Source organism: Heteronotia binoei, chromosome 10, assembly GCF_032191835.1.
Source record: "Heteronotia binoei isolate CCM8104 ecotype False Entrance Well chromosome 10, APGP_CSIRO_Hbin_v1, whole genome shotgun sequence".
NCBI classification, from domain to species: Eukaryota; Metazoa; Chordata; class Lepidosauria; order Squamata; family Gekkonidae; genus Heteronotia; species Heteronotia binoei.
In genome coordinates, this window is record NC_083232.1 from 90,241,209 (window position 1) to 90,261,780 (window position 20,572).

General features: G+C 46.7%; 1 protein-coding gene across 2 annotated transcripts in view; it reads left to right on the top strand.

Moving 5' to 3' along the window:
- The window catches only part of ADCY1 (adenylate cyclase 1), a 260,520-nt gene that overhangs the window by 184,593 nt on the left and 55,355 nt on the right, over positions 1-20,572 (top strand). For both annotated transcript variants that reach the window (XR_009555859.1, XM_060247765.1), the window contains exons 6-7: positions 4,861-5,019; positions 9,860-10,001. Coding sequence is in view for 1 of the 2 variants with exons in the window: in XM_060247765.1 (XP_060103748.1) it covers positions 4,861-5,019; positions 9,860-10,001 (301 nt within the window). In the remaining variant the exon portion in view is untranslated. The remainder of the gene's footprint in view (positions 1-4,860; positions 5,020-9,859; positions 10,002-20,572) is intronic.

A 20,572-nucleotide genomic window follows, 5' to 3' on the forward strand; every position in this document is an offset into this window, starting at 1 on the left:
AGTTTCCCACCCCAAATCTGACAGCCCTACCCCTCCATCCCCCGCCAGTGACCAGAGGGACCTGGCAGTCCTCCTCCCAACCTGACACACATCCCTTGTCTCATGTAGCTAGGCCCAGGCAGAGATTATGAAGAAATGCTCTATCTTTCACTCTCTCTTCTTTTCCTGACACATATTAGCTATATTTCTGTCCATATGCATATAAAATGATTAATAGCGGCTGTATTTGTGTTGCACAAACAGGGATTAATTCACTCATAAAGCTTCACTCAAAGTTTTATTATAGAGAGATTAAAAACCTTTATGTCAATAACACCACTTTCTGTGGTGTTGAAAGGCAGCAGTGTTAGAGCCAGGGATGCCAGCCTCCAGGTGGGACCTGGGGATCCCTCAGATGAATGAGATCAGTTCCCTTGGAGAAAATGGCTGCTTTGGAGGGCGGACTCTATGGTATTATAACTTGCTGAGAGGTCCCTCCCCTCCCCAAACCTGCCATCCCCAGGCTTTGCCCCCCCCCCCTCCACAAATCTACAGGTATTTCCTAACCCAGAGCTGGCAACTGTATTTTTATTTATTTATTTATTTAGTAGGCTTATATTCCGTCCTTTCCCATAACGGGCTCAGGGCGGATTGCAACATAAATTGAACAATAAAAACCTACAATTGAACAATAAAAACCTACAATTTAAATTTAAAAACAATACAATAAAAACCAAGACAATAGAACAATAAAGTTAGAGATGTAACATTTCCAGAAATTTTGAAGCAACTGATAATAAATTCTTTGTTTATTTTCTAGATTTAAAAAAAAAAAGTTGTGTGGGGTGGTTGAAATATATGTACTGTCAAACCTAAAGTCATTTTTCTGCTTTCACAACATAAAGTACATCAAAGATTTCAGGTTTTCACGGCTGGTAACATCATTAGGGTCTGTAGAAACTTTCGGGCTCAAGTGCCGTGTTCTACTGGAGAAAGTTTTTCTTCCACAAAAGTTTTTTTCTTGGAAGAAAAACTTTCTCCAGTAGAACACGGCACTTGAGCCCGAAAGATTCTATGAACCCTAATGAAGTACATCATTTCTAATTTAGGATATAAAAGTGCAATATTAGATTTTTTATGGCATATAATAGTTATTAACGGCCCCAGTTTTCTATAAGCAAAACTGCAAATATAGCCATTATGAGAGAAAACTACAAGCTCTGATGCACCTGATGCTACTTTGATACATATTGCTTAATTTTTGCTACATAAAAAGTATAAAAATAGGAATTACAGCAGAAAACACAAATGTTCTGGTAAATAACATAAACTATATTAGCAAGCTACAGTAATTGAACTGAATACATTTTTATATTAAATTATATTGAATTTACAATACATTGAATATGTTAGCTTTCAATAATAATATCTACACCTAGATGTAGTTCCAGTTAGACGCTTCTATGGCTGCTGGTTAGACCTGCTGGTTCTCCTGTCCTCAGGTGTAGAAATGCATCTTGGGTTTAAGAGTTGTGTGGCCGTGATCACACACACTAAATAATGCACTTGCAATCCACTCTCAAGACACATTTAAACTGGATTTTATTTGTAAACTCGCAAAATCAAGTTGGAAAGTGCACTGAAAACGGATTGGAAGTGCATTATTTTCTGCAACATGCCCGCCTTGTCTTTCAAAGGGTGTGGTTTATTCTAAAAGAGAAAACATTTCACAGGAGCTGTTTTCAGTACTCCCCAAAATTTTTGATTTTTCCATTAAAAAATTCAAACAAAGGCCTCAGGGAAGAAATGGGAGGAAGACCTGCCTCCTGCTCCATCCCACCCCCCCAAATTTTTCCCATGTTTTCCCCCCTCTGGATCTAAACATCTGGGAATCTGGGTCAGGAACTGCAGCATGTAATATAACCGATATCACCTGTGATACAGCTCAGGAGAAACTGAGGTTATCAGCTTTGTCTATAGAGATGAGCTGAACTGCTGTGATTCTCTCTCTTTTTTCCTGTCAAGATTTGGTTGGAGCCTTTCATTGCACAGCTGGGCAAATTTCATCACAATCGAAAATATTCTCCTACTTTTGGTCTACGTCCTGGACACTAATCACAGCTCAGACAGCACCGTGCAAAGCTTATTTTTAAGGCTCCAGGCAGTAAATAGAGCTAGAAGCTTCATAGCATTCTGGGGGATTGCTGCATGGGAGACTTTTTAAAAATTCCATAAAGCAGCTTAGAATCCTTTAATATGATGATCTCTGTGGGTTGTCCAGCTTGACGGTTCTGCCTTCCCACTTCAGATTGTCTCAGCTGCTGGACTGAGCTAATCATAGTTACAGTGCAGGCGTACTTGGTAAACCTGCTTCCTAAATGGGGATTTTCCCCCGGCATGGAATGAAGAATGCCCCCGGATTTAAGAGGAACATCCACCTAATGTACGGTTCCCAACTATGCCTCATAAAACTCTGGGAGATTTGGGGAGCAGTTTCTGGGGATGGTAGAGTTTGGGGATGATGTGATGCTTCTTCTGGGTGACACTCTAGGCTTCCTTCCCTAGTCTCTATGTTCTTTACCACAGAAACTAGAGGAAATTCCTAGAGACCCACTATGTGGAAAGCATTTTTTTCTCTCTCTCTTGCAATTCGGTTCCTCAGGGCGGGAAATTGGGAGCAGGAATATGTAAATAGAAGCCTAACATGGTGGCTTTCTCATTCCTGAGTCATGGTGTTCCTGGGGCTTTCCCTTTTGAGCTGGAGAAAAACAAAACCCATTTTTCTCTGGTTCAAAAAAGGGAAATGCAGAACGGCTGTAGGGAGAGCATCTACCTGGACACTCCACCTATAGCCACCATGAGAAGAAAGCTAGAACTAAACTCCACTTCCAAAATGTGGTGATTCAATGCCATGTACTATTCTCTTTTTATCTCTTTAATAGGCTTTCCCCCCTTTCCCTGCTGAGCTGCAGTGTAGTGTTACAGCACAGATGGCAGAGAAAGAGATGCTGAAAGGGGTGGTTTCCAGGCCACAGAGGGCCCAGGATGATCACTATTGTGTCTGCGCTTTTGCACAGGTGAAGGGAGGGAGGAATTGGGGCCAACAGCAGCAGCAAGTGGCACAATAATGGCACGGGTGTAGATTTTCACACCCGACTGAAAGCAGCCTAATTCTTCACCAAATCAGGATTAATAGTCTTCCCATTTCCCTCCACTCCAGCCTTATCCAGGCAGTCTACAGGACCTTTAGCTTCAGCAGTAGAATTGTAACAAGAATCTGTGGCTCAGTGGTAGAGCATCCGCTTGGCACACAAAAAAATCCCAGGTTCAATCCCCAGCAAATCCAGGTGAAAGAACCAGGTAGCAGATAATGGGAAAGACCTTTGCCTGGGATCCTGGAGAGCCATTGCCAGTTCAAGTGGATGATACTCACCTTGATGGACCAGTGGCCTCATTCAGCATAAGGTAGTGACACAATTGAAAAGAACAGTATCGTTGGGAATTGCCCTAAGAATACTGGTCAGATGTTCATGCATGCATCATATTTTCCAACATTTCCCTTGTACCATTTCACATAATACTAATGCACATTTGCTCTAGGCTGGCCTCTGCTGGATTCCACATTCTGTTGGAAAATCTTCTTTTCTTAAAGGAAAAGCATTGATTTAAGTAATCTAGACTAGGGATGGGCACAAGCTGAAAAACAAACCATGGTTCAAGCATGAACCAAGCTGGTTCATGGTTCATTTTGAACCGATTCATTTGGTCACATAATTCCCAAACCCAAAAACGAACCACCTTTTTCCATGGAGGTTCAAGTGGTTCATTTTTACAGTTCATTCTCCAGACAGTTTGGCACCAGTTCAATCAATTCTTTGGCAACACTGGGGGTGGACTTGTGGAGAACCTTAGAAACACCCAATGCAGTTGTCCATAGCTTGATTGGCAGCTCTGGGAGCCAACCACAGAGCTCCCATTCTGCTCTATGGGAGCAGATAATATACCAGTTTTTAAACACACACACACACACTCTGACTCAGCTGCTTTCACTTTGCAGCATGAAGAGAGAAGATTTAGTCATCATGAGAGAAGAACTGTTTGCTAGATAACCAATTTAGGGGAGGCTTTGAGGGACTCCTTTTCCCCCTTACACAGTGGGACAGTTTTTTAAACACCTCTCCAGGCTGAGAAGGTACTCCTTGTTGTGATTCCAGGGACCAAACCTGAAGCTAGAGCTGAGCTTTCTTGAGGGCACCTGCTTTGGGGGGCTATAACTCAGACATCCCAAATCCAATCTTTGCCAAATGTGGAGGATGGGTGGAAGAGAACCTACTGAAGACTCCCTGTGAGTCTGGCTTCCCTTAATTGTGAAGGGAGGGGGTTGTTCTACCATCTTGGGAAGCAGAAGGTTCCAGGTTCAATCCCTGGCATCTCCAAAAAAGGGTCCAGGCAAATAGGTGTGAAAAACCTCAGCTTGAGACCCTGGAGAGCCGCTTCCAGTCTGAGAAGACAATACTGACTTTGATGGACCAAGGGTCTGATTCAGTATAAGGCAGCTTCATATGTTCATCTCCTGAACCAAATGAACCATGAGCCAGTTCAGGAAATGGGAACGTTCATGTAAGTTTGTGGTTCATGCAATCAAACCAACTAACATGAAGCACTATTTTCCCTGTTCACGCCCATCCCTAATCTAGAACCTTCTCTGGAATGTAAAAGAACATTTACCACAAAAAAGTTAACATTATTAGGTAATTGTACTAGCTAAGATATTTTGACTTTAATTGCACACATAAGCTTTCAGTTTTGGAGGAAAGGAGTAGAAATATCATAGAGGTATCCTGCCTTCTAACAGGCAGTATGCTTTTCTTTACATTTTAGGTCGGTAGCTGAAGCCACTGAAGTAGATCTCAATATGAGAGTCGGCTTGCACACCGGGAGGGTGCTTTGTGGCGTCTTGGGTCTTCGCAAATGGCAGTACGATGTTTGGTCAAATGATGTGACTCTTGCTAATGTCATGGAGGCCGGAGGGTTGCCTGGGTAAGTTTTAGGAGCAACAGGCTCTCTGTGACTTTTTTCTGTCAAATTTTATGGACTAAACTCCTTTTGAAGCCACATTGCAGCTTTCTATTCATTTTAGCCTAGTTTCTGTATTCTTCCTAGGGTTGCCAATCCCCAGGTCTTAGCTGGGGTTCCCCCAGTTTTCAAGACTTCTTCCCATGGTGACAGTCTGGTTTGAGGGCAAAACTCTGTGGTTTGAAAATGGTTTAACCATAGAGTTTTGCCCCCAAAACAGTGACGTCCCAACACGATGATGTCACTTCCAGATGTCATCATCATGTCAGAGGCATCCCAGAATGCCCCCAAATCCCCCTGCTGATACAACAAGGGGACCTGGCAACCCTAATTCTTCCAAAGAACTCTGGGAATTGTAGTTTTGATGAATGTGGCTGAGAATTCTGTTTCAGGAGTCCCTGGTCCAGTTTGCAGGCTTCCTCGCAGAAAGACTGCTGAACCCCTTTAAATCTTCGATATAGATATGCTGACAGTACTGGAGAGTATGCATAAAAGTGATATGCATGTTAGAACCTCTACAATCACCTGTCTGAAAAGCTAACATAATTATTCAGCATCTTTAAATGGACATTTTACATCTAAAAGTTTCTACTGTACTTTTCTCCTTAACAAAAGACCCATAGTGACTAACAACATAATTCAAACTCCAATGAATAAAATATCAAAACAGTAAACACTTAAAACCAGAAAGCAAAGAAACATCAGCCTCAGAAACCATTCAAATAATCCAACCTGGTACATTTCCCTAAAAACACTCAAAAACGGTGCCTTTTTTGAAGCTTCTGGAAGGCTGCCACAGGGGAAAAAAAACTGGGATCAAGAGTGACAGACATTTCCTATCTGCAGGTTTAGTCTAATAAAAGAGCCAGCTGGGTTGAGCATAGCTGTTTCATCAACATATATAGGACACGATCCTTCAGCTATGAGGAGGATCCCAGGTGTAAAGTAAGGTCCAGCACAATCAGTCTAAAAGTCAACAAAATAGGTGCTTTGTTGTCATGTGTAAAGGGGCTAGCCTCAGTAAGTTAGAGAAGCCAAACTCACAGGGATTCTTCAGTAGGCTCTCCTCCATCCACTCTCCATCTCTACAAAACCACAAAGTGTTGTTTAGCTGTTAGGTGTTCCCAAACGATATGACCTGAATCAAGTGGGAAAGCTGTGCTTGTACCGCAAAAACACATTCAAGTTCAGTTGGTCTCTCATCTTTTCCTTGTGAGCTGCTAGAGATTGGGAACATTTGAACATTAAAGTTTTTAGGGTTCCCCACCCCTCCAATAAAGAATGCTGCAAATATGGCCCCAGAGGCTAGCATCCGTTGAACTTCCAAGGTTGTCTTCAAGCACACCCACACCATAGAGTATGTTGCAGTAGTCTAGCCTCAAGGTTACTGTAACATGAATCAACGTGGCTAGACCCACTGAGTCCAAGGGTGGAGACAACCTACATGTCAGATGCAATAGGGGGAAAAGTGCTTTTGGCCACAATAGTCTCTCCCTTTTTTTTCCTCCCTTGCAAAAGGGCTAACTCCAGCAAGACAGGCCAGTTGTCACCAAGTCTGTCACAGAAAACTTCATCCCACCCAGAGAGGCCAATTCAGTTTCCTCCAGAACAAAAGCCTTCCCAGATAACACTGGCTCTGTTTTATCAGGCTTCAGTTTCGGCATGTTTTCCCTCAGCCATTTGACCCCGTTTTGGAGGGCTTATTTAAAGAAGCATATTGATGCCGTTCAACTCTCCAAAGCTTTGGATCGATGATCTCATTCAGCGGTCTTACATACATATTAAAAAGCATGAGACAGTTCTGTAGGTCAAATCTCACAGAAGCAGATTTTCAGTCCCAATGACAACCCTCTTGACTTTGATTAAGAGTGATTGAAGGCTGACTCCCATTTTATTTATTGTGGTTCAAACATTTCTATGCTGTCTTTCCGATCAGCTTAGAGTCCTCAGGGCGGCAAACAATCAAAAACATTTAAACAAGCTTTTGAAACTCATAGTATAAAAACAAGTGAACACCAACACAATTAAAACACATACACAGGGAGGAGGGTCAGTTCTAGGGATGAGCACAGACCAGAAAATGCTGATTCGGTTCACAAACAGAACCGGACTGGTCCAGTTTTTAAAAAGCCCCACACAGGATTCAAGGCTCCAAAATGGCAGGTTGTCGCCAGATAACTCTCCTCAATGTACCCACCAAGTTTGGTCCACATTGGACTTCGGGAGGCTGAGTTACGGACCCCTAAAAAGGTCATTTGGTGCAATGCTTTTCAACGGGATGTCATCTCTGCTGGTTCAGGAGTGACAAATACTGACCCGGGTGAGCTAGAGGCGTTCAATGCACACAAATCCTCCCTGGGGTGACCCTCCATGGCCCACATGTTACATGCATGTCAGATTTGGGGGGATCCAAGTAGCAGACCACCAAGCAAGGTGCCTCCAGGAAACTGGTTTTGAAGAGTTGTCCAACGCTGTTTTGAGACACTGCAGTATGGACCTGGTTAAGCTACAGGCATCAGATTCCCAGAGTACCTCCCCAGGGACCACCCAACTGGCTGCAAGTGGCTGTGTCTTCCTAGGACCAGCCATCCAGCCCTGGTGACATGATGACTGATTGGGGCCAAGCCTTCCATCCTACCTGGGAAGGTGACAGGGACATCCAAGCCTGGCAACTGGGACTCACTGCACAGCTGTGAGAGGGGGCACTGGTGGACTAAAGGGAATGTGTGGGAATATGTGGCAGAGGAGAAAGGATGCTTTTTTGGAGGAGCAGAAAGGGTACCCCACAGCTGGGGAAGAGGGCAGTTAGCCAAGCCCCCCAGAAATCTGTAGATCGTTTGTGTGCTTGAGTAGGAGAGGAGAGAGGAAACTCCCCAGGCAGAGACTCAGGCAATGTAGAAAGAAATGGGGTGCTTTTTGGAGGAGCAGAAAGGGGACCCCACAGTTAACCAAGCCCCCTAGAAATCTGTAGGTAGTTTGGGTGGGAGAGGAGAGAGGATACCCCCCAGGCAGAGACTCAAGCAATGCAGGAAGAAACGGGGTGCTTTTTGGAGGAGCAGAAAAGGGACCCCACAGCCAACATGCAGAGAAAGGGCAATTTTCAGAACCCACAAAAGTAAGCAGTCCACCCCCCAAATCAAATCAAAAACATGTTTTAAAAGAAAAAAAATCTATCCATGTTTCCCACTCCTCACAGCAAAGAAAAAGGTGGGGGGCGGGGAGAAATGTGCTCTGAATGCAAGGAAAGGAGAAAAAAAGAGAGAGGTGCTGCTTTTACTCTGTCAGTTTGTATAGAGGCCAGGAGATTCAACAGGTTTCTCCACCCATCCCAGTAATTCCCCCCCACCCTCAGTCCACCAAAAGATATCCTTTCACGCGCAAGGAGAACAAGCCTCGCAAAAACCAGATGCAAACAGAGGACCGGAACTCGCCTCCAGTGATTATATACATTCCCACCCACCACCCGTCCTGAGGAAGTCCAATGCCTGTCATTGGAAATCAGACTTGCCTGTCAGCTTCTGGTCCCTTGATGGCTGGAAATATCCCACCATACCCACTTTTCAGCGCGAAACTCCATGGGTGGAGTTTCTTTGACCAGAGTGCACAAGAGGTTCCGAATCAGGCAGAAAGTTCGGAGACTTCCTAGTCTGAACATGAACTGTCCGAACCTCAAACATGGTAAAGTCCAGGCCAGATTTTAGTTCGGTGTTCGGGTCTGTGCCCCTCCCTAGTCAGTTCCATTCCAAGCACTTCAACAGTAGGCCTTGGCCAGCTATTTCAATGGCAGCCAAGTGATCAAGCAAAACTAAAAACAGTCTGTCCATCTACAAATGAAATTTGTCCCCCAAAATGATCACAGCTGCCTCTACCTTATCACTAGACCCGGAGCTAGATTGAAAAAGCTTGGTTTTAGGGTGTCACAATACAGCAGTAGGCTCATGTGTTAGAATTAGTTCTGAAGTTTAATGAGAAGGGATTGGATAAACATACGGAGTAGAGGTCCATCAGAGGCTATTAGCCATCGTATTGTTGGAACCCTCTGTCTGGGGCAGTGATGCTCTGTATTCTTGGTGCTTGGGGAGAGGGGGGCACAGTAGAAGGGATTCTAGTGTCCTGACCCCACTGGTGGACCTCATGATGGCATCTGGTTCTTTGGCCACTGTGTGACACAGAGTGTTGGACTGGATGGACCATTGGCCTGATCCAACATAGCTTCTCTTATGTTATTATGTTCTCTTATGTACTTCTGAGAGGGCATATAGGTGTTTGGGTTTTTATATAATTATAAGCTGGGAAGATGGGTACTTCTAAATGCTTTCCATATAAGGTCCCTCCTGGCAACTGGGGGGGGGAGGGGGGACTTGCCTTGAGCAGCAGAGAGGCCCATCCAATGTATATTGATGTGTCTATGTCACTGCCCAAATGACCTAGAAGTGATGTCATTATTTCCAGGACATCAGGGTGATGCTCTGGTATTTTGATAGAAACTCTATGGTAAATTTGGCTTTTATCATAGAGTTTTTGCCCAGATACCAGACATTACCTCAATGTCCTGGATGTGTTCACGTCACATCTGGGTCACGTGAGCAGACACTGCTCATCAGATGGACCTACCTCTTTTGGGGTGTATGTTCCCCCTCCCCGCCAGGTAGCTGATTGGCGGTGAGGAAGTGGGGACTGTCAGCGGGGGACCCCCGCCTCCACTGGGAAGTCTAACAACCCTGTTTCAGTAGCTGCATAGCTTGAAATGTACCATGGCATTAAAACCCTTTTTTGTTTCTCTTTATTATTCCTGCCTCCTCAGGAAAGTGCATATAACAAAGACCACCTTAGAGTGCCTAAATGGTGACTATGAGGTTGAACCAGGGTATGGCTATGAAAGGAACAGTTTCTTGAAGAAGCATAATATTGAAACCTTTTTCATTGTGCCATCTCATCGGAGGAAGGTATGTTTTGTTTCGTTTTGTCTGGAAGCACATTGGAGTTTACTGACTGACACAGGGTTTTTCAATATGGCACCCATGGGTGCCATGCACCCACTAGTACTTCCCTTGAGACTTGCTGAACTTTTCAGAGAGTAGGCAAGGCCTTTATAAGGTTAAGCTTGTTACTGGCTGCCCTCAATCAAATGGGCAGGTTTTCTGCTGAAGGATCAGGAGGACTGGTAAGCACCTGGGTTTTCCTTAGTTAGTGTGAGGTTCCATTCCCCTTTCAGGCTTTCCTTCTTCCCCAGAAGAGTGAGGAGGGAGGTGTTCCATTTGGCTCCGCCTCCTGTGGAAGCCATTTTGGGTTTGGCTCTGCCTCCTGGGGCAGCCACATTGGGGTGGTGCACACCATCCCCTCTCAGCATTCCAGAGGTGCCCAGAGGCTCAAAAGGGTTCTGAACCACATCGTGATGCGCATGGTTCAGACTGAGAAGTTCAGAATAGCAAAGCCATCATGGTGTAGTTGAAGAGTGGGACTAGGAGCCGGCAGACCTGGATTCCGATCCCCATTTTGCCATGAAGCTTAGTGGTTGACCTTGAACCAATCGCAGGGTTGCTGTGAGGATAAAATAGAAGAGGGAAGAAGCCAGCGTATGATCCTAACTCCTTAGACAAAGGGCAAGACAAAGACGACTGGGCGGCTGGATGGATGGTCATGGGGAGGGCTTATAATTGGTGAGTCTCCTCCTCCATTACGATCTGAACCCACAGTTCAAAAGAAGGGCTTTTGGGAAACGTACTGTTTTATTTTTAAAATAATTCAAGCCGTACATCAAAGAAACAGCAAAAGCAACAGTTACGGTCTGCCAAAAACATGCGTTTTAATGGTATAGAAATATATCCTGATTCTTAAAATCCTTAAAGTGAGACCCTCTATAAGCAGCTCCAAAAAAGCATCCACCCGTGCTGAAGTTTTGATCATACAGTGTTCACTGCTGTTCAACATAATAATATAAGGATAGCCCTGCTGGATCGGACCAGTGGTCTATCTGTCTAGCATTCTTTTTCATCCAGTGGCCAACCAATCCCAAGTCCTTCCTGTAATGTAGCTGCCTAAGCAGTGGCATTCAGAGTTACTGCCTCTGAATGTGGAGGTTCATTCCTAAACAAACTTCCTCATATGGGAAGCACTAACTGGCAACAACAGCAAGTTGTAGGCGTCATGGATGGCATTAAAACCCTCCATGCTCCGCAGGAGTATGAACACATGAAGCTGCCTTATACTGAATCAGACCCTCGGTCCATCAAAGTCAGTATTGTCTTCTCAGACTGGCAGCGGCTCTCCAGGGTCTCAAGCTGAGGTTTTTCATACCTATTTGCCTGGACCCTTTTTTGGAGATGCCAGGGATTGAACCTGGGACCTTCTGCTTCCCAAGCAGATGCTCTACCACTTAGCCACAGTCCCTCCCCAATCTGTATCTGTTACATCTTGGGTGGATAAGAATAGGACTGTCTAATTCCTTCTGATTCAGTGGAAGGTCGCTGGCTTTCTTGGAACAGGAAGGGAAATCGTTGAAGAGGAACCCTAATTGGAAAACTAACAATTGCTTGCCCGTCTCTACTTAGATAACACTATAAAACCACAAAGCGTTTCTAGCTGTTAGGTGTTCCTAAACTAAATGACCTGATTCAGCTGGGAAAACTATGCTTGCACCGCAGAACCGCATTCAAGTACAGTTGGTCTCTCATCTTTTCCTCGTGAGCTGCTAGAGAATGAGAACATTTGAACATTAAAGTTTTAAGGGTTTCCCCTCCTTCCAATAAAGAATGCTGCAAATGTAGCGCCAGAGTCTAGCATCCATTCATCCCTCCCCCCTCCGACAAGCATTGTTAAGGCACCGGCATCAAAAAGTCCTGTGAAAGCTTTATGGAAATCAATGGGAGCAATGCCATTCTATGCTTTTGCGCTGCTCCTGTTTATTTCAGTGAGCTTTGTGCAGATAAGAAGACTGTAATTCAGTGGCAGAGCATCTGTTTTGCATGCAGACAGTTGCAAGTTCAGTCCCAGACATCTCCAGTTAATCAGGTAACAGATGATGTGAAAGACCTCCACCAGACAGCCTGGAGAGCAACTCCCAGCCAGAGTAGACGCTACTGACCTGACTGTACCAATGGTCTGATTCAGGGGTGGAATTCTAGCAGGAGCTCGTTTGCATATTAGGCCACACACCCCTGATGTAGCCAATCCTCCAAGAGCTTGCAAGGCTCTTTTTTGTAACCTCTTAGAGGATTGGCTGCATCAGGGGTGGGTGGCCTAATATGAAAAGGAGCTCCTGCTAGAATTCCACCCCGATCTGATTCAGCGTACGCAGGGCATTTTTGTAGTAGGAATGACTTTGCATATTAGGCCACACACCCCTGATGTAGCCAATCCTCCTAGAGCTTACAGGGCTCTTTGTACAGGGCCTACTGTAAGCTCCAGGAAGACTGGCTACATCGGGAGTGTGTGGCCTAATATAATATGCAAAGGAGTTCCTGCTACAAAAAAAGCTCTGAGTGTAAGACAGTTTTGTGGATTCTCTGTTCTCAGGAGGGATGTGCCCACAAACATTCCTCTTATGGTATAAATATAAACAAAGTTGTATTTGTACATTTCAGCGTGTGGGCATTATCGCTCTCCTTTCTCCCAGCCTGTTCCAATAACAATGACTATTTTTAAGAACAGAGAACATAAACAAGGGAGAAAAATAGCACCGAGAATGATTTGTCACCTCCAGCAATAAAGTGCAATGGTCTCATTAATGATTGAACTGCCATAGTCCGGGAGAAGCGACCACGTGAGCAGCAGCAAGCAGCAGGCTTAGTTATCTAGGTCAGGTTAACAGGCTGGAGGTAAAAGACTGCCTCGCAATGCACAACACATCAGCTCACGCTGCCTGGAGAGCGAACATGACGGAGTGTCCGGGGGAGCATTCTGTGGGCTTTCCGACCACATTTGAGTACTGAGTTAGAGTCAAGGTTTTGGTTATGAACTTTAAGACCTTGAGCAGTCTGGGTCCGACGTATCTACGGGACCGCCTCCTTCACTATGTCTCAGGAAGGGCGTTACGCTCCACTGGTCGAAATCTGCTGGGGATCCCTGGCCCAAAAGAGGTCTGGCTGTCCTCGACAAGGGCCAGGATCCCCGAGTCGGTGGAACGCTCTGCCGGAACACATCAAGGCCCTGTAAGGCAGAGATGTTCCGCCAAGCCTTTGCATGAGGACAGTAACGGTTGCCATGGTGGCACCTTTTTTCTCTCCACCCCCTTTTGGGGGGATCCCCCCACCCCTGATGTGATGTAATGACTGAATAAGAGCACTTTAAAGATGCCATCAGGGTTTGTAATCTTTTTAATGTAACTGATTATACATACATACATACATACATACATACATACATACATATACATACATACATACATACATACATACAACTGGAGAGCCAGTTTGGTGTAGTGGTTAAGTGTGCGGACTCTTATCTGGGAGAACCGGGTTTGATTCCCCACTCCTCCACTTGCACCTGCTGGAATGGCCTTGGGCCAGCCATAGCTCTTGTAGGAATTGTCCTTGAAGGGGCAGCTGCTGTGAGAGCCCTCTCAGCCCCACCCACCTCACAGGGTGTCTGTTGTGGGGGAGGAAGGTAAAGGAGATTGTGAGCCGCTCTGAGACTCTTCAGAGTGGAGGGCGGGATATAAATCCAATATCTTCTTCTTCTTCTATGTATGTATGTATGCATGCATGCATGTATGTATTTTTTTAATGTTGTACATTGCCCAGAGCCTGGCGCTAGCCAGGATAGGGCGAGTCATCAAATGCAATAAATAATAATAATAAATAATTTCAGATTGCCCTGCACTGTCTGGAGAGCGGGTTGCAAGTGGACACAGGGAAGGGGTAGAGCCCCACAGAGCTAGGGCTGGAACAGTGGAAACATGGGGAGGGGTGAGGGTTGAACCAGCACTTTTAAAAGAGTTGCTCCAAGGATCTACCACAAGACCTCTGAGAAGGTAACCAATGCACACACCCCCCTCTTATGCTCCTATAAGTAATGCAAGGAGAATCTTTTGTGGTAGAAAAGCTCTGTCAAATCATAGCCGACTTACAGTGACTTGTGTAGGGTTTTCAAGGCAAGAGACATTCAGAGGTGGTTTGCCGTTGCCTGCCTCCGTTTAGTGACCCTGGACTTCCTCAGTGGTCTCCCATCTAAGTAATGACCAGGGCTGACCCTGCTTAGCAGCAGGGATCCGATGAGATCAGGCGAGCCTGGGCTATCCGGGTCACTGCGAGGTGAATCTTTAAGTAGCGTTTATTCTGGAAGTGCTTCCTAGCCGGATGGATGCAGCTTTACCTCCAGGGCTATTTATTGCGTATTGTTCTTTTTATATATTCGCTGAGCTTTGGGGAGACTGTTTTTAATATCCTTTTAATAAAAAGGCTGTTTTGTGGAAGGGAGGAGCCAGGGTACACACACAAAGATGCTTCCCCCACCTCCTGGTCATCTACGAAACTGCTGCTCCTTACCACTTGCTGAAGGCAGCTTTATCACACATCCACAGTGATCGATGTGTGGCCAGCCACATGTGTCCCCTGCAGGAACTCCTTTGCATATTAGGCCACACACCCCTGATGTGGCCAGTCCTCCAAGACTAACAGGGCTTTATGTACAGGGCCTACTGTAAGCTCCAGGAGGATTGGCCACATCGGGGGTGTGTGGCCTAATAGGCAAAGGAGGTCCTGCTAGAATTCCTTACAGGGCTCTTCGTACAGGGCCTACTGTAAGCTCCAGGAGGATTGGCTACATCAGGGGCGTGTGGCCTAATAGGCAAAGGCGTTCCTGCTACAAAGAAAGCCCTGGGTGTAAGACAGTTTCGTGGATTCTCTGTTCCCACGAGGGATGTGTCCACAAACATTCCCGGTATGGTAAAAATATAAACAAACTTATATTTGTCAATTTCAGCATGTAGGCATTATCGCTCGCCTTTCTCCCAGCCTGTTCTGATAACGATGACTATTTTTAAGAACAGAGAACGTAAACAAGGGAGAGAAAAAGCACAGGGCTGGCCCTAGACTTTCTGACACCCTAGGCAATACTAACGTCTGGCTCCCCCGCCCCAGCACTGATAACATCACCAAGTCATATGATGGGTGCCCAATTCAGTACCCCCAGAAGGCTGGCACCCTAGGCAGTTACCTCGTTCGCCTAGCTGTAGGGCTGGCCCTGCTCTTGCAGCTTCTTGCAAGCCCTCAGGAGCCATTCTGGTTAGAGCAGCAGCTGTGCGATGTTTGCCATCTTGCATCTGCTTCCTGATTGCTGCCGTCCATCTGATTCTTTGGGGCTGTACAGGTTAGCGCTACCAAAAGAGGCAAGAAGGTCTCCCTAGAGCAGTCACCAGGCAGAGCAAGGAAGCACCCAATCCCAGACATACCTCAGGGCTACACTCCATCAGATGTGTGTTCCAATCCAAGTGTGTTTGCTACAGTAATGCTGTTGGAAGAGTATGGGGGCCTTTGCTGGCAGAATTAGGCATGAGTCATGCTTATCAACAGTTGCTCGTGTTGGATGAGGATTCTAAAGCCGTGTATTATGATCACAGTGCTGGATTAAACCCTGTGGAGGCCCCTAGGCAGTCAAAATCTCAAGGGCCCCCTTGGAAATTATCTCAGAGTTGGAGCGACTGCCCTGCCACCCGTGGCCCCCGCTGCATCCTGCGGGCACCTTCCCAAAAGCCCCTTTGACAAAGCTGTAGGGGAGAGGCAGAAAGAGGCGAACTTGACAATGACGCCAGCGACAGCCACACCAGGCAAGTCGGGCAAAGAGCGGCTCTGTTGCTGGCTGCATGTGCAGGCTGGGAGGGCTACAAGCAGGGGGGGGATCAAAGGGGAGCTGGCCCGGGGGCCCTAAAGGCTTGGGGGCCCATACATCAGTGCCTCCTTGGCCTAATTATTAATCCAGCCCTGTACGATCAACACACAAAAAGGACTATTTAAATACTATTGCTTTCATTCGGAAGTGTCTCATGCATCCTTTCTCTTTCAAAGGAGTATGGAGGGATTTGTTGAAGTAATTATTTGTGCAGTAGAAGAGCTAGATTTAAATCCAGTAGCATCTAAGAGGCCAAAAAGATTTTTTGGGGGGTATAAGAGAGCCAGTTCGGTGTAGTGGTTAAGTATGCGGACTCTTATCTGGGAGAACCGGGTTTGATTCCCCACTCCTCCACTTGCACCTGCTGGCATGGCCTTGGGTCAGCCATAGCTCTGGCAGAGGTTGTCCTTGAAAGGGCAGCTGCTGGGAGAGCCCTCTCCAGCCCCACCCACCTCACAGGGTGTCTGTTGTGGGGGAGGAAGGGAAAGGAGATTGTGAGCCGCTCTGAGACTCTTCGGAGTGGAGGGCGGGATATAAATCCAATATCTTCATCTACCTCACAGGGTGTCTGTTGTGGGGGAGGAAGGTAAAGGAGATTGTGAGCCGCTCTGAGACTCTTCGGAGTGGAGGGCGGGATATAAATCCAATATCTTCATCTACCTCACAGGGTGTCTGTTGTGGGGGAGGAAGGTAAAGGAGATTGTGAGCTGCTCTGAGACTCTTCGGAGTGGAGGGCGGGATATAAATCCAATATCTTCATCTACCTCACAAGGCGTCTGTTGTGGGGGAGGAAGGGAAAGGAGATTGTGAGCTGCTCTGAGACTCTTCGGAGTGGAGGGCGGGATATAAATCCAATATCTTCATCTACCTCACAGGGTGTCTGTTGTGGGGGAGGAAGGTAAAGGAGATTGTGAGCCGCTCTGAGACTCTTCGGAGTGGAGGGCGGGATATAAATCCAATATCTTCATCTACCTCACAGGGTGTCTGTTGTGGGGGAGGAAGGGAAAGGAGATTGTGAGCCGCTCTGAGACTCTTCGGAGTGGAGGGCGGGATATAAATCCAATATCTTCTTCTTCTTCAAAAATCAAAGCTCTCTTCACCAGATAACATAGCATACCTTGTGCAGCAGCATACCTTGATAACACATTCCCTGGTATCAGGGCTGGCCCTGCCACTAGGCAAACTAGGTGATTGCCTAGGGTGCCAGCCTTCTGGGGGCGCCAAATTGGGTGCCCCCTGTATGACTCGATGACATTATCGGTGCGGTGGGAGGGGAGCACCAGAAGTTAGCCTTGCCTAGGGTGCCAAACATTCCAGAGCTGGCCCTGCCTGGTATTCTTATGCATTCTGCGTCATTGTTAGCTATCAATTGTCATCTTCTTTCAAATCTTGTAAACAACCACGCTCCTCATTGCTTATTGCAAGTAGGAACGGCCTCTTTTGGGAAAGAGGGGTTTGCCCTTTTAGGTCACAAACAGCTGACAGATATGAGTCACCATGCATGCTAGACAAAAGTCTTCTAGGCTAGTAACTTTTGAGGAATCTACAGTAGCTGTGATACAATGAATACATGTACAGCTTTCATCTACGTATGTACGCATCTTCTTAAGAAAAATACAACACGTGCTCACTTTACAAGTGAAACTTGGGGGAATACTTGAAAAAAGCTCACATTAATCTGTACACGTATTGAAGGTAACACGAGTTACTCAGCACATGTATTTTTTAACAAATCAAGTGTCCATTGTACATGGATTGCAGGGGCCTCACTGTAACTTGTGAATGGGGCTAATGCATTTGTGGTTTCCAAGCAGGGGTGCCAACCTCCCAGTGGCACCTGGAGATCAGTGGCACCTGGGGGGGCTGCATAGAGCAGGCGGAGGACGGTCCCGGGAAGGCTTACTTGCAAGTAAGTCAGGGAGGAGGAGATGGGTGTGGGTGCAATAAGCGTTTAGATCTTGGGAGGGAAGGAGGCGGGGATCATGCCAAGCCATGGCTGGCCTAGGTTGGCCACCTCCCTCCCGTGCAGCCATTTTCTCCCCGGGGAACTGATCTCTGTCTCCTGGAGGTGGCTTCGAATTTTGGAATAAGTTCACGCCCCACCGGGAGGTTACAAACCAAGAGATTCATCGTGGAACCTGGTAACGCCACCATAATCCACTAACAAAGTGTTCTCAAATTTCTGTTACTGGAGCTGTCTGGGGCAATGATGCACCGTATTCTTGGTGCTTGGGGGGGGGGCAAAGTGGAAGGGCTTCCAGCCCCACTTGTGAACCTCCTGATGGCACTTGGGGTTTTTTTGGCCACTGTGTGACACAGAGTGTTGGACTGGATGGGCCACTGGCCTGATCCAACATGGATTCTCTTATGTTCTCTTATCTTCTGCTATTGCAGTTAATCTCCAGGTGGCCAAGGTCGGTCCCCTTGAAGGAAATGGCTGCTTTGGTGGATGAATTCTATGGCATGATACCTTGCTGAGGTCTCTCCCTTTCCCAAACCCCGTCCTCCTCAGGCTTTACCTCCCCCCCCATCACCGGGTGTATCCCAACCCAGAGCTGGCAGCCCTGTTTCCAACTTGAGTATTTATTTATTTTTTTGATTTGATTTAATTTAATTTGTATCCTGCCCTCCCCACCGAAGCAGGCTCAGGGCGGCTGTAGGAAATCAGCTGCAAAAACTGGAAGAGAGGGTTGGGAGGGGAGGCTCTTGAAGAGCAAAGAAAACAGTAAAGCAAAACAAAGTGTTTTGGACCTTTTTCACAACACACTTCCTTATTAGTGGTAGCTGACCAATTCTGTCTATTGTCAGGGTCCATCTATGTCGGTGCATGAGTTAAAGAGCAGAGAGCGATCCCATTGTGTCTTTGGATTCACCAGGAACGCCTGCCCCACACAGAAGGGACCTGCCACAACCCGCCTGTCATTGCGGCATAATAGCAAATAGCAGCCTCTCTGTTCTTGTGTCAGTGATTGATTTATGGAAGTGACAGATGTTGCTGTACAACTTGGCTAACAGCATTAGATCTCTGGTATGCATCAGTGGAGTGTCTGCAAAGCTGGCAGGGGGAAAACGTTTCATGAATTCCACCGGTATATCGACTGGCTTTTCTGCTGGGCCCACAGATCAGTCATTGTGTCACTTCCTGGCGCATTCCAGCACAGGGAGGCTTTTCGGGGCCTTGTGTGCTTGCATACTGATTGCCAGAGCAGCACAAGTTTTCTAAACATTTTTGTTTTGGTGAGTGCTGGCTCCCAGTTTTAGGAGGGCTCTAGGTCAGGGGTCCCCAATCCCTGGGCCGTGGACCGGTACCGATCCGTGGTCTGTTAGCAGCTGGGCCGTGAGTTGTATAATTATTTCGTTATATATACTACAATGTAGTAGTAAGAATAAGAAGACAACATTGGATTTATATCCCACCCTCCACTTTGAATCTCAGAGTGGCTCACAATTTCGTTTATCTTCCTCCCCCACAACAGACACCCTGTGAGGTGGGTGGGGCTGAGAGGGCTCTCACAGCAGCTGCCCTTTCAAGGACATCTCCTGTGATAGCTATGGTTGACCCAAAGCCATTCCAGCAGCTGCAAGTGGAGGAGTGAGAAATCAAACCCGGTTCTCCCAGATAAGAGCCTGCACACTTCACCACCACAGCAAAATAAAGCGCACAATTGTGTAACCCCAAAACCATGGCCTCCCCCCCCCCCCGTCCATGGAAAAATTGTCTTCCACAAAACCGCTCTCTGGTGCCAAAAAGGTTGGGGACTGCTGCTCTAGGTAAACAATGCCCAGGAGCCTCCACATGCCTACCACCTCCTGCTCCCCTTTCCTTCCACCAACCCATAGGCCCCCAACCCAGCTGCTCATTCTCCCCCCCCCCCCACACGCACACACACAAGCTTCTCACTGCTTCTGCTACATTCAGGGCTTTTTTGAGCAGGAATGCAGTTCTGGCTGGCTTGGCATTGGGATGTGTGGCCTAATATGCAAATGAGTTCCTGCTGGGCTTTCGCCAGGAAAAAACCCCTGTGTGAAACAATGGTGATGTCAGGGGGTGTGGCATAATATGCAAATGAGTTCCTGCTGGGGGTTTTTCTGCAAAAAAAGCCCTGGCTACATTCTTACCCTTTCCCCAACACTGCTCTCAGCAGTGCCACCGTTGCACATTGCCCACATGCAGTTCCCCCTGCATGCTCAGAAGCTGAAAGCATGGGTTATGGAGCGCTTGCAATCAAATGGGAAGGGAAGGCCACATGGGCATGTGTAGGGGATTTTTTAAACAGAAACGCAGTTCTGGCTGGCTTGGCATCAGGGGATGTGGTTGAATATGCAAATGAGTTCCTGGTGGGCTTTTAATTGTGCCTGGGGTGTGGCCTAATATGCAAATGAGTTCCTGCTGGGCTTTCTCTATCAAAAAAGCCCTGGGTATGTGACAGAGATATGAGAGATATTGGATTTATATCTTGCCCTCCACTCCGAAGAGTCTCAGAGCGGCTCACAGTCTCCTTTACCTTCCTCCCCCACAACAGAGGAGGTGGATGGGCCCCATGACAAGTCTTGGGGCCTGGCAGCTGCCCCATCTCAGGGTATCCTGACTCTGGCCATGGTTTTGATTATTCCCTGTCTTCTGTGTTATTGGGCATTGAACATAAAGGGAAGGACCCCTCCCAAGTCACAAGAAACGCATTGGGTTTGT